Source organism: Dromaius novaehollandiae, chromosome 3 (genome assembly GCF_036370855.1).
Source record: "Dromaius novaehollandiae isolate bDroNov1 chromosome 3, bDroNov1.hap1, whole genome shotgun sequence".
Taxonomy (NCBI): domain Eukaryota; kingdom Metazoa; phylum Chordata; class Aves; order Casuariiformes; family Dromaiidae; genus Dromaius; species Dromaius novaehollandiae.
Genome location: NC_088100.1, coordinates 104,612,919 through 104,626,137, shown reverse-complemented (window position 1 = coordinate 104,626,137; position 13,219 = coordinate 104,612,919). Strand labels below are relative to the sequence as shown.

Genomic DNA, 13,219 nt, shown 5'->3' with positions numbered 1-13,219 from the left:
GTTTATAAAACTAATGAAGGCAGAAGCAGCCCATCCACAGATATACCATTTTACTCATCCCCTTGCAGATGGCATTATAACTGCAAGGAGAGGGCTAAGCAAGAGGATCCAAACAGCTTCCATCGAGAACACCAGCCCTGCAGGAGGTTCTACAATGCTGCCAACAGCAGAGACTGAGCAACCAGGTCAGAAAGACCAGACAAAACAAGGGGGGTCCTTCCTTCTGGAGCAGAGGTGAATCTGAAATTGCACCTGCTGAGATGTGAACTACTCCCCTTCTACTAAGAAACCGAGCAACATTATACAACAGTCATCGGTAGAACACAGCCAGTGAGAATCCTCACTTAGCAAATGGAAGTTTTCTGTCCTATTCTATTGCTTCTGTATTCTGTTACTTCATGTTCTACAACACTAAGTATTCTGCTTCCTTTAAGCACTCCTATACTAAATATTTCATTGCTGACATATCTAGCACCCACAACCTCCTCTCCTTGTTGCATGCCACCAAAATATTGCCAGAGGAATAAGTACTAGGGAAACCACCTCAGCTAGTCTGCTCAAATCTACAAGACTTGGGAAGGAGATGACAAAACCAATTAGAGACAAAGGTCAGAGTCATATCCTCGGGATGAATTATATCAAATGCAAAAATCATAGCTTAAGGAAAGATAGCTGGCACAAAATAAGCCTTCTTAAAGTAGAGCTTAGAAAAGGCAATTCTGAAAAAAGACAGAAAGGCATCAGGAAAGAAAATGTGAAATAAAACCAAGCCCTTGGTCTGCATGGGGCATTGGCACACTCCGCTCTTCAAAACCTCTCACACTGCAACAAGTATGATTACATTCAAAGCCCAAAGCTATAAGCAACTCATGGAAAGCACTTATGCAAATATCAGGCATTCTCATGAGGCATTTAAAGGTCAGAGGTACAACCCCACCGCTTCAGTATTTACAGGGTTCTTCTCCAAGAATAATTTGTTCTTAAAGGAGATGAGAAAACCCCCATTTTCCTATAGGTCCTCCTTAACTAATACAAACGAAAGAGCCTGCTGCAAAGAAGGCACCCTGAAACTTTTCTTTAAAAAGGAACTATTCCCTTCCCCTGAAAAAACTTATTTTGTGACATCTTGTGGTATATGCCCACCTCTAAATATTTTCTGTTCTTCAGTAAGAAATGCTTTCACCACCACAGGAATGGTCAATCGAACTGAGGAATAATTACTGTAATTGGAAAGCTTTCTGTGCCTCCACCTGGATAAAGAATGCAGATGAATGGGACAATGGTTTTTATTCCTTTATAACTTGCTCCTTTAGCAAATATCATCAAATTCCAACTTATCATGCAGCATTAAATTGTTTATTAACAGAATATGTTGCAAGGTTTCAATAGGTCTTTAAACAAACATTTTGTTTAATTTGAGACCAACCTAACATGTCTGTGTCTGCTGGAGAAGCAGCACTATCCCATGCTTATTGTCTGTATTATTTGTTAACAGTACTGTCACTTAAGGGCTGAATCAAAACTCAGCCAGGAAACATGGCCGCAGACATGGGAGTGAGCCCCAGGTCAGTTCTGCCTCTTGAGATTTGCAAGGCAATTTTTGGATTTTTATTGCATCCAGTCTTTGTGCCACAAAGATGTACATCTGGCTGTAATACAAGCTTTGTTAGTTACATGAATGCTCAACTCTTTTCTCAGGCTCATACAGACTCCAAGGATCTGTCTATTTAATATGCATTTTGACAACAGGAATAAAGTCAGTGCAGCCAAAAGCATCCAGATGCAAGACATCAATCTTTCAAGCACCATGTCTATTTCTGCTGAAGGAGAGTCTCCCATTGTAAAACACCACTTACAAATTTAGTGCTGCACAAGGAAGTTTAAATATACTCATAGGTGACATTTATTACTCCAAAGTGCACCATGCGCTTTTATTTAAAAGCCTAAAAAGCATGCTTAGTAGTACCACCAAACAATTCAACAACATTCTACCCATAGGCACAGTACCCTGCTACCCAGGTGGCAGACTCCACAACACAGGTCAGGACCGAAAACGAAGTATTTCACACGTTCTTTTATTCTCTTTTTACCAGAACGACATAGTTCTTATTAGAACTGATGCAGAAAGAAATTGTCTGAGTTGAACACACCTGCCAGTGCTGAGTCACAGCATTCCACACTCCCACTTTCCCTGTATGGCTAGTAGCCACCAACTGGTTGCCAATGAAGAAGAGGGCATCTACGGGGACTCCAAGACTGAACACTCCTACAAAAAATGAAGAGTCTGTGAAGCTCATCTAAAATAAAGAGAAAAAAACAGTAACAATGGAATCTCTCCACTATTATCATTTGTCACATTTATTATTGCAGCAGGTAATGAACAGCCAGAAGTGGGTTCCCAGTGCACAAGGTGATACACCATGCAAGAGGAAAACTGGATTCCATTAAATTAAACCACAGCATGATGTCATCCCTGCTGATACCATCCATCTATTGGGGAAGAGAAAGGAGACAAGGGAAAGAAGAAGAGCTTATGCAAAATATGTCTTCCTTATTTTTCTATAGCCGCTTGTAATCCAGAGTCTCAAATGGCTTTATACATCTTAAGGCATAAAAAAATACCCTATTACAGCAAGTAGGTTAATTTGTTTTTATTTATCTATGACTAGGAAGTGTCATTTAAGAAGCAGTAATTCCACAGTTTTTGCTAGACAGACAGATTTGTGCCACACAGATTTACAATTACCTTTTAAAGTATTACAGGCTCCTGTTTTTTTTGTTGTTTTCTTTTTTTTTTCTTTTTTCTTTTTTTTTTTTTTTTTAAGTACAATCAAATAGGTGTAGTCTTAAAACATGTTTTAGAAATTAAATAAGGCTACAAGGTCTCACCCTTATTCTGGAGAAAAGATCAAGTAATCTCGATGCTATACTAGTTGAATACATTTAAATTTCTCTTTTAGCAGAAGTATATGAACATCTGCATCTGAGCTGAAAAAATATGCAGCCTTCAAAAGCCTATTTCTTTCTTTCCTTCTGTTTCTTGTCATCTACAGATCTTTAAGCTTGGTTATAGTCCATGAGTAGAGAGTATAGGCTATTAAATCTGTATACTTTTACCAATCATCACATACTATTCAATATCTGGAATGTAAGACTTACCAGCAAATGCTGGCCTTCTAAATAGAGCAAATGGGATATCAAGAACATTTCATTTGATAAAAATCAAAACACTGCAAAATATGACAGGCATTGATGATGAGACCTTAACATCTGAGCTTTTCCACATCTCAGAAAGGCTCCTAAATATCAAGAAAACAATGTTAACCACTCCATCCTGTCTTTCACCAGATATCTTCAGTATCTGATCAAGAGAACTGCAAGTAAGGCTGAGAATCTATTATTTAACTATACAGGGGGTGTGAAGGGAGAGAAGGGAAAGGCAATCATTAGCTTACATCTTTCACTGTAATCTTGCCCAAATAAATTCTTCACATTTGTAACCATTTCACCATGAGGTTTAGCAGTGCTGGTATGTCTACTAGCTTTTAAAGTATTATGATTTGGTCAAATACACAAACAAAGCAAAAATAAGTCGTGCTTACTGAGCAGCTAGACACCTAAAACAGTAGGGTGCTATCAACTGAACACAATTTGTAAAGGCACCCCAGAGCAAGGATAGCCTCTGCTCATTATACAAACTGCAATTGGAATGGGTACGTTTACTGAAGCCCATATATTACCTTCCCAAGGAATCTGACCTCTCCCTTCAGAGCTTCCCAGTCTCATCATAGGTCCAATAAGATTATTTTTATTGAACTGCAATGTTGGATAGCATACTTTATTTTGTACCATGTTACTTAAAAGATACATCAAACTAAAGAGGTTTGAGATCATTTCCAAGTCTGGCTGCTCCATAGTCTTGCAAACAGCCCCTGTAAGTGACTCAGCTTGTAATTCCAAACTAAGTTTTAATGGCTGGTAAGTACATGCCCATCCTCTTTAGCTGTAAAAGTCATTACTATGGGGGATACATTACATTACCAAGTGCCAAATTTCACTCGCAAGTTTCTTACTCTACACTACTCACTCTACATACTTACATCACCCCTCACTAACATCCTCTAACTGGTACAGCAGCACCACTCTATAAATAAGAGTGCCCTACAGCTTAAAAACTTCCTAACATTATTTTGGACAAGTTCAAATAAACAAAATGCCATTCCCAACCAAGAGGCTTGGCTCTGTCACACCCCAAGAGTGAACCTCAGGAAGCTCAGTGTATACTTATGTTTTAATTAAGATGCTAAGCTGTTTTCCAGGGCACAAAATAATCATCTGATGCAGATAAGATTCAGCAGTACAGGGCACATAAGAAAGGCAATAATAAAAAAATCCACAGAAACAACTAGAATTGATTACTCCAGAGAAGGATGAGGTTCAAGGAAATCGAGGAAGACAGCTTGAATGGTCTGGAGGAATTTGAAGTGTCAGTCCTGCTTAGGCTCAACAAACTTGAGACCCATTCACAGGGGAGACAATGCTATATGTAATGACAGGCTCCTGTCTTAAGGGCCCCTCTCAGTAAAATACTGCTTACAGCAGCAATCTAGCAGCAGTGTCTTACGTAAGTAATATTGAAAGGAAAGAGAGCACTCTGGGAGAGCTCCATAATGCAGATGCCAGCCCTCACAATTTTCTGAGTATGCTGTCACCAGGCTCCAAAGACTGTTTGGAACAAGTAGTTTCTTTCACAAGATGATAGCAATGTACTATATCTCTAACCTAAAGCCGGACTGCAAGCATGCGCTACAACAAAACGACAAGCAACTATATTTAAGTTACTACTATTAAACACACATATTTTAATCCATTAAACCAAGCAGCATGACCTATTTAACCCAGAACAGGAACAGTACAGTCTGGTTAATGTTAGTCAGACTAAAGATTCAATCCTTTAGGCACATTTTTTTCCACATAGACCGAATAGCATTTACTTTGTTTCACAAAGCCACTTCAGCACAGTACAGCCTGTTTAGTAAAACTGCTTCTTTAAGTTTGTTGCCACATTTAGTCATAGTATGAGTTGTCAGAACCTTATGATGTTGCCATGTTTTAGAGTTTTGATTTAAAGCAGAAGTCCACTTTGTTTTTTTTCATATCTTTATACTTCATTTCCACAAATCTGGTATTTTGCTTTATGTATCTCATTGCAAATCCTGACAACCCAAGCAGCAAAGTCAAGCCAGAAAACAGTGCTCCTACAGAAAGAACAGAACAGCATAGTGCTTAAAGTAATACCTACTAAAGTACTACAGCTGTCATGCTAACTCTTCCCTGCCTATTAGTGTAAGATTTGGTCAAAGGGAGCATACGAGAAAAAAGGCTCCTTAGGTAGAATATTTACTCCATGCTAATAGAGATTTCACATTCAACTTAGTCACACATTTTGTAATTTTTTAAATAACATGGAGTATCCTTTTCTGTTTTGCTGATTATGATTACATATAAGAACCCTATGAATCATGAATAAAAAAGCCAGTACTCAGCTGCATGACCTCTTGCAAAACCTTTGCCTTTCCCCTTCTTCATAACCGTCTTAGTGCTCCCATTTATTTCAACATAAAGAGAAGCAACAGTCAGTAACAAAACTAGAAATTGCCTGAGCATCTTTAAAGTAAACTCTTCCTTTAAAGTAAAGGCAAATGTATCAAAACTTAAATTTGGTCATTTTGACTTTAACTAATGACCATATTAATTCTTACTACTTCAAGTATGTAGATATATCTAAATACCAATTAACTCAGCAGTCAGTTTCAGAGAAGTGTCTGCATAGGAAAATTGCCATCACGCTTTGTACTAAGCTTATTTAACATCTTATCACAGTATCTGCTGCCAGTGAAAACGGACTGTTACTAGCATAATGGCAGTGCTCAAACAACAGGGCTCAGGCTAGAGAAAGTTCCTAATACCATCCCCTTCACTGCCTCCCAAACTTGCCCTGTGTTTGAACAGCAGTGAGTCAGATAAAGCCATCAGATCAGTACTGAGGAATATTTACTTCTGAAAATCTCTTCTTGCCATTTTAAAGCCTTTCTTATTACGTGTCCTTCAGCACCAAGAAGTACAAGCAGTAATTCCTATATACTTCAGGCAGCAGAGTGTGCTTTTCCCCTACCTAGACACCCAAGTTATTAAAAGAATAAATTATCCTCTCTCGAATTCCATTTATGAACTACATTTGACAGAAAACTGAAATCTTTTCATCACCTCCATGTAAAATATGGCTTTAATAAGACAAAGGCAAGGAAAGAGGAGAACTACTCACTATCTGTAGCTTGACATGTCAGAAGTTCCCTTGCACCTAGGTTTGAATGCAAATCCAGTGAAAAGTTTAAATCTAATTCGCTTCTTCACATAAAAACTCAGACTGAACTGAGTAGTGTTAGCTAGTGTCTGCCCAGCAAAGGGACCACTTAATTATCCCTCTTCTTGATTTTGAGAAAGGATTCCTCTAGTAAGACAGAGAAAAAAGGTAACATGCTCTAACATGCTGCTGTACTGCATCTTGTTTTGTCACTTTGTGAAAGTGCTTACTGAACATTACTGACTCCTCAAAATAAGTTCATGGTCTTCTTTCTAGTAAATAAAAGAAAATAAACCAAACCAAACAAAACCAAGCAATTATACTTACCAATTTCACTGCCACTACCACCATCCTGAATGCTCCACAAGATTATGCTGCTCTCTGAGGCAACTGCAACCATCTTATCCTTATCTCCGTGAGGCCCTCCAACCACCTTAGCATTGAGAGCCACTCGCTCAATTGTCCAGTCCAGATAGGGACTTGTGAACACTTGCTGCCACCCAGAAGACTCTTTGATTCTGAAAGGGTGAAAGCAGGGAGGGAATAGGGAGCAGAGATTAGAGATCCAGAAACAGACTGCTAAATCCCAGTCTGACCCAAGGTGGATGTTCCGGTCTTACAGGCTAAGCTACAAAACATCAGGTTTGAAATTCTAGTTAAGCATGCACATATAAAATGTTAAAATATGGTAAGCAGAAGACATAACTAACACTTTTTCCCATTTTTTTCCATTTTTTCACTTCAACATTGCATCCTAGCTGAGGCACCACTGACTGCTGTGCTCTAGCCATGCAGCCTGCAGAAGTGGCTTAAGAGGAGGACTGCAATATCCATAAACCTTTGAATGCAATCAAGGCATTCTGATAAGCCTAATTACTCAATTTTTAAAACTTCAACAATACATTGAGTGAAAAAAATAATATTTTTAAGATGCACTGTGCTTTGTCATAGCTTTTTATTAAAATAACAATCTTAAGTATTTAAATAGTATCTGCTACAAGCAACCTAAAAGATCACAAAACTAAATGTATGAATATACTTCACCTTTTACTGCATGGGATTCACTGTCTACTCCACTAAAAATTACCACTTACTTTGAAAAGTGATTCTGGCTAAAATTCAGCTGTTGCTTCTATACTAAAATAATTTTCATGAGAATCTTAAAATCACATCATTTGACTGCAGCATACAGGTACAAAAGAGCTACAATTAAATTTGTGGGTAGAGGGAAACAGATTTAAGTAATGCTCAAGGAGATAGCAGATACTCAAAAAAGTTCTGGCAAATTCACCTGTCAAGCAATAAGAAACAAACAGGTACTAAGATACAGTACAGAACAAAACGTGTTTGTTAACAAAAGCTGTTTAGGAACAGAGAGGAGGGGGAAAAATCCCACCATGATATTCCCAGCGTTCCTTCAAGTTCCAGAATAAAAACTAGTCAATCAAGACAAGACTGCTACCTTGAGTCACTATGAAGAAAAGCAACATTTCAAATTGGTGTATTGATCTGTGCCTTCTTACAGCAACCATTGAAGTCTGACATGCCTTCATCAAAAGCATCACTAATGACTTAGAGAGACTTACTACTGTTGAACTTAAGTAGATTACCAAGCAGGGAAGAGGTGGAAGTTTTCATTTAAGCCAGCTAGCATCCAAAGAAAATAGTCAGAGATAAAATCTTAAGGAGGGGACAATTAGCACAAAGGCAATAGCAAATCGTTGTTCCTCTCAGGTCAGACCATATCAAACATAACTGAAAACAAAACATCACGTAGAGCAAGAGAAACCACATTTAGCACACATCACAGCAAAATGAATTGCAGTGGTGAATACAAGAAGAAAGTTGCACACAATTTAAGTTTAAGCAAGTAAGTTAGTATTCAGTATGGTACAAAAGGCAAACTATGGCTTCAGCTTGGCAGTAACCACACAGTAGCTCTTCACATCATCCCTTTCTTTCATCCCTTGTGTTTCTGACCACACTACAACAACGTTAAGGTTTTTTTGGTACCAGTTCTTGTTAAAGCATTACCTTCCACTGAAAAGAGGGTCACCATTAAAAATCAAGACTACCAAATGTGAACTAAAGAAAACAGTTTCTGCAATAAAAAGGCTCTACTCATCTTCATGAGATCTTAAAAACTACCCAATTTGTTATTAAGATATTTAAAGACACTCTTCACTTCGCAACCATCTACATGAGGCAGCAAATGCTTAACAGTTCTGCTAAGCCAAAAGCCCTGAAGTTTAGGACCAGGTTTGTCATGTATGCAGCAGAAGCCAATGAACTGTTTGAAGTTCTTTCATGCTCATATTTGCCACATTTCACAGACTCTTTTCAAATCCATGTAGTAAGAAAAACTTTTTAAATGAATCTTTCAGAAATAATCCTCAAGCCTGCTTTAAAACAGGTACCATTTGCCAGTTAAAACAAGTAATAACCCTTCTCTCCCCCACAAAAGCCTGACTCCAGAGTCTAAATCTAAACTGTTACATAAAAAGTTTGGGTGGCAACCAAAAACTAGTAACACTTCAGGAAAGTCCATTATTCACCAATTTACTTTGCAGCAACATCAAGAATTGACATCAAAGTAGTAAAATTTAAGCCTTTATCAAACAGTTTGTTCACATGTGCAAGAGTGGCAATTCATATTTATAGCATACTGAATGCATGCGATCTACTGTCAAGTCCAAGTAAACCAATTTGCTATGATCCAGCAAGTCTTAATAAGAAGTTTATCCTAGTTTTGTTAGATTTCTGCAACAAGACAAGCCATCATGTTCATACCTGTAGCAAACAGCAAAATGGGCATATGCAGCTACTATCCAATTGTGGTGGCCAGCTACGATCAGAACTTTCCGTGGGTCCACAGGGAATCCTAAAAACAGCAGTAAAATTAAAGTCAGTCAAGTGATGGGTATTAGAGAGAAGATGACGACAGACATCCAGAACAGGACAGAGCTCTTCGCTGGGATATTCAACAAAAACTTTGAATCTGCTGAAGAATTTCCTTGAGAAACTCTTCATTATCTAATTGGCAATATTCCTCATAATCTTTACAAATATTATGGTTCCTGACATAGAAAGATGACGTTTAATCTTAGTCACTAAAATTGAAAGTGTTCCTAAGTAGAAAGAGGCAAGCACATCCTGGCACTAAAAAAAAAAAAAAAAGCCAAGTTGGTTTGTTATCAAATAGGAAACTGCCCCCTTTCATGCAAGTTCTTTCCAAATAGTTTGTGCAATCCTGTATTCTTTTGTTCTAGATTGTTAAAATAATATATTCAATACTTCAGAATATCTATAACTTCTCCATTTAACATCTAGTAGGAGGATGCCCACTTCTCATCTCTAGCTGAATTACGTTTGGCAGAATTGTTGGATGGTGCTGGAAGTCAGCGTTTATGGCAGTTCCCCCAGTTAGCTCTCAACCTTGATATACTAAAGAACTGCGTCTTCAAGAGCGCACTTCCTGTCTCGCATTCTCCAAAACTGCCCTCTTCCAAATCTGTAGCAACTTGGAAAAAGAGGCAGCAATTCATATCCAAGGCTTATTTTTGTATTACCTGCATCTTTTAATGTACTCAAGATTTCCCTAACACAGCTACAACTTACAGATGCATAGACAGAAATATGACACTTCTAAAAGCATCATTTTGCTTGCAAAGTCAAAAGGTGGGAAATTACTAAATTCACGCCTATCTTGTTTACAGTTTGTATGTATTTCATATGGAAAGTACTCTATATAGTCAAACAACTGAAGGCTAGCTTTGCCCTGAAGAATCTTGACTCCTGCAGGGCAAGAGATTTACCATTAGCAAGGACGAGGTGCAAGGGCAGGAAGGAAGTTCCTTGTATTGAATTAAGACCCAAGAAACTCTGGCCTAGTTGTTTTTTCTCTTGGCTTCCAGTACAGTGTAGGGCATTTGTCTAATGGCTATACTCAGACTGCATGAAGAACTTTTATCTGCCTTTCCTTCAGCCTAATGTCTTGGTTATGCAGCAGTGAGTCTTAAATACTGCATATGGAAGAGCATTTAACATAAATTCAGCAATTTAAATCAATTAAACGTAGAGCAGAGTGAAATCAGAAATAGCCACTCAGGTTTTATTTCCCACTGGTAATGATCTTTGCAATTTCTTTGAATTTTAAAACCAACATTCCTCACCTAGTCTGACTGTACCTTCCCCAGTACCAGTAAGGGTAGGCTGGACACCACCTCCACGAATCTCATTCTCAGAGCAGTTTTGACCAGTTCTAACATCAGCCGGTAGCCCAGTAGTATTATTTATTTTGCGATTGGGAATGCCTATAAAAGAAAAGAGAGATGTTTTGTCCCACTCCATAAACTTCAGCAATATAACAGATACTTGCTCATTTTCAAATTATAGGATTAACATTTGTACATTTTGATCCAAAGTCCAATTCAGCTGCTACAAAAACTAAGGCATACCTAACCACTGAAACAGAAAATGCTCTTGCTCCCTACCTTGACATACACAACTAGTTTGAAGAACTATCTCAGGAAAACTCATCAGCAATTGGCTAATTCTCACCCAGTCTTCAGATTAAGACACAAACTGTGTTCATCTCTAAAACAGGAGTAAATACCTAACATATACTCACTGTTAAGGAACAGTCATTTCTGCTGACATGTCATCTACTGACATGACATAGAGCATCTCAAGTAACTACCTTTAGAAAGGAAAAAACACTCCATGTTGGTAACACTCAACTGAAACGTCCTCAAGAATCTGTAGTCTGGTGTAATATCAGTAACAGTTTGTTTGGTATTAACATACTACTTCCATCTAGTACTTTAAATACGCCATTTCATAAATACAGACATAAGTCTTGTTCTTGAATCAGAACCACGTCCAATTCAAACACTTTGCAGGATAGCTTAAGCTTTCAGTAGGAAAGCCTTCTCTGGACAGTTTGACAGCTAGAATAAATACTCTGGCCAGTCACCCCCACAGAATAAAGCAGTAAGTGATTGGAAGCAACATGAGAGTCAGAATACAAAAATACCTGGAGGAGGCAGGTAACCATGAAAGAGGACGCTGCCACAAGATGAGCGTTCCAGTTCTTCACATAGAAGCAACCTTCTTACTGAGGGAAAAAAGCAGATATGGCTATAGAGCTTTACTTTCCCAGGAGACATTGTGTTATCTCAAATAACCCTCTGTATCAGTAAGTTTGAAAGTCTTCAGGATCACAGCTGCCCAGAACTTGCGAGTCATTTCAGTTGCATCGAATAGGAGATGACCTCATATAAAAATAATTTACCTACCTAAAGGAGTGATTCCATAGAATTCAGCTTCATGCCTGAGAACATTAATACTCACTCCCCTAGGGAAGAAAACAAAGGAAAAAAAAAAAAGACAAGGATATAGTTAGATAATACTTTGAATATAAACGTTTACATATAACCAGGACAATGTGAATTTCAAGCTAACAGTTTAGAATCACTGCCAGACATCTTGAAGAAGTTGATGCTTGTGAGATTTCAAAGTGATCTTAATATTAGTTTTCAAAGTGATCTTAATATTAGTTATCTTTGATTAAAATAAGGATACAAAAACAATAGAGAAATGCATTGCCAGAAGTGGTTTAAATCACAAGAATCCACTAATAATTAAAATGTAATGCTAGTGTTTCTGCCTCCATCATGCCATATACATCTTTTAGACATGAGCTTAGATCTACCAGGCAGGACAGTCGTATATTAGCCATCCAAGTAACTGAATAGAACTGAACAATTTCCATTTGAAAAAGTTCTCTAATGCATCTGATCAAATTAATCTTCATTTAAAATAATTAGAGCCTCTTACCGTAAGTCTAACTCCTTTGTGCGAAGAAAATTTAAAATGGGTGCAAATGCTGCTGGATCTCTATCAATAAATATCTGTAAAGAAAAAAAATGGTGTACTTTTAGCATTATTATAGAACAACCATCAACTAAAATACAGTTTTGTAATAAGCATGAGAAAGAAGAGTAGAGGTTGAGGCAGTCAGCAGACAAACAAATCCCAAAGTATTGAGACAACCCCTTTTCTCTTATTCTTCTACCATCCAGTATCACAGCATTCTTATGCACAATCACCGCTGCAAATAGGTGACACGTGTTTTCAAAACTGCATTTTATAAGCACTAAAGACTCCACGAAGTCAATGGGTACTGCCACAGATCTTTCTGTAATGTGCTCAGAATGCAGTAATATAAGGCCTCAAGATATGTCTAGACATAATTTTTTGATCAAGACAATTATCATTCCAACTACCACTATGCTTTTAGGAAAGTATCTGTGTGCCTTACTATCATTCAACAACAGTGTTTTAACTACAGTTTCCCTTTTAGGAATATCATACACAGACATACACACACACACACATATATATATATATGCCAACAAAGTCCAAACAGCTACACTTACACATCAAAACTGCTCGACTACACATACAATAGCTATCAAATGAAAATTACTCCTCTCTCTGTGATACGGGAACTGGAATCTTTGCTTTTTAAAAGAAGCATAGCTGCTGTCTCTGAACAGTGCAGAACGAGCACAAAAATATACACATTATCCCAGTTTCACTTATCTTGGAGTGAACATGAGAACCAATAAATGCAGAGATGTCACCAACTTTCACGAAAGCACAGAGTCCAGACTTTGGCAACATGACACACAAGTAGTTATGCCTGTGAGAGACCCTTATTTTGTCCTAACCAGAAATATCCACTTCTTCAGGAAGAAAAAAGAAAATACCACTTTTTGATATTTCAAGTACATACATAGAGGTATAAACAAATTAAGTACTCCCAAACAATAATTTTCCCACATAATAGCA

General features: G+C 37.7%; 1 protein-coding gene across 1 annotated transcript in view; it reads right to left on the bottom strand.

Moving 5' to 3' along the window:
- The window catches only part of KCTD3 (potassium channel tetramerization domain containing 3), a 28,923-nt gene that overhangs the window by 9,127 nt on the left and 6,577 nt on the right, over window positions 1-13,219 (bottom strand). The window contains exons 4-10 of the mRNA XM_026102353.2: window positions 12,203-12,276; window positions 11,662-11,720; window positions 11,400-11,480; window positions 10,537-10,677; window positions 9,155-9,245; window positions 6,692-6,882; window positions 2,151-2,266 (exon numbers count right to left, since the gene is read on the bottom strand). Coding sequence (XP_025958138.2) covers window positions 2,151-2,266; window positions 6,692-6,882; window positions 9,155-9,245; window positions 10,537-10,677; window positions 11,400-11,480; window positions 11,662-11,720; window positions 12,203-12,276 — 753 coding nt within the window. The remainder of the gene's footprint in view (window positions 1-2,150; window positions 2,267-6,691; window positions 6,883-9,154; window positions 9,246-10,536; window positions 10,678-11,399; window positions 11,481-11,661; window positions 11,721-12,202; window positions 12,277-13,219) is intronic.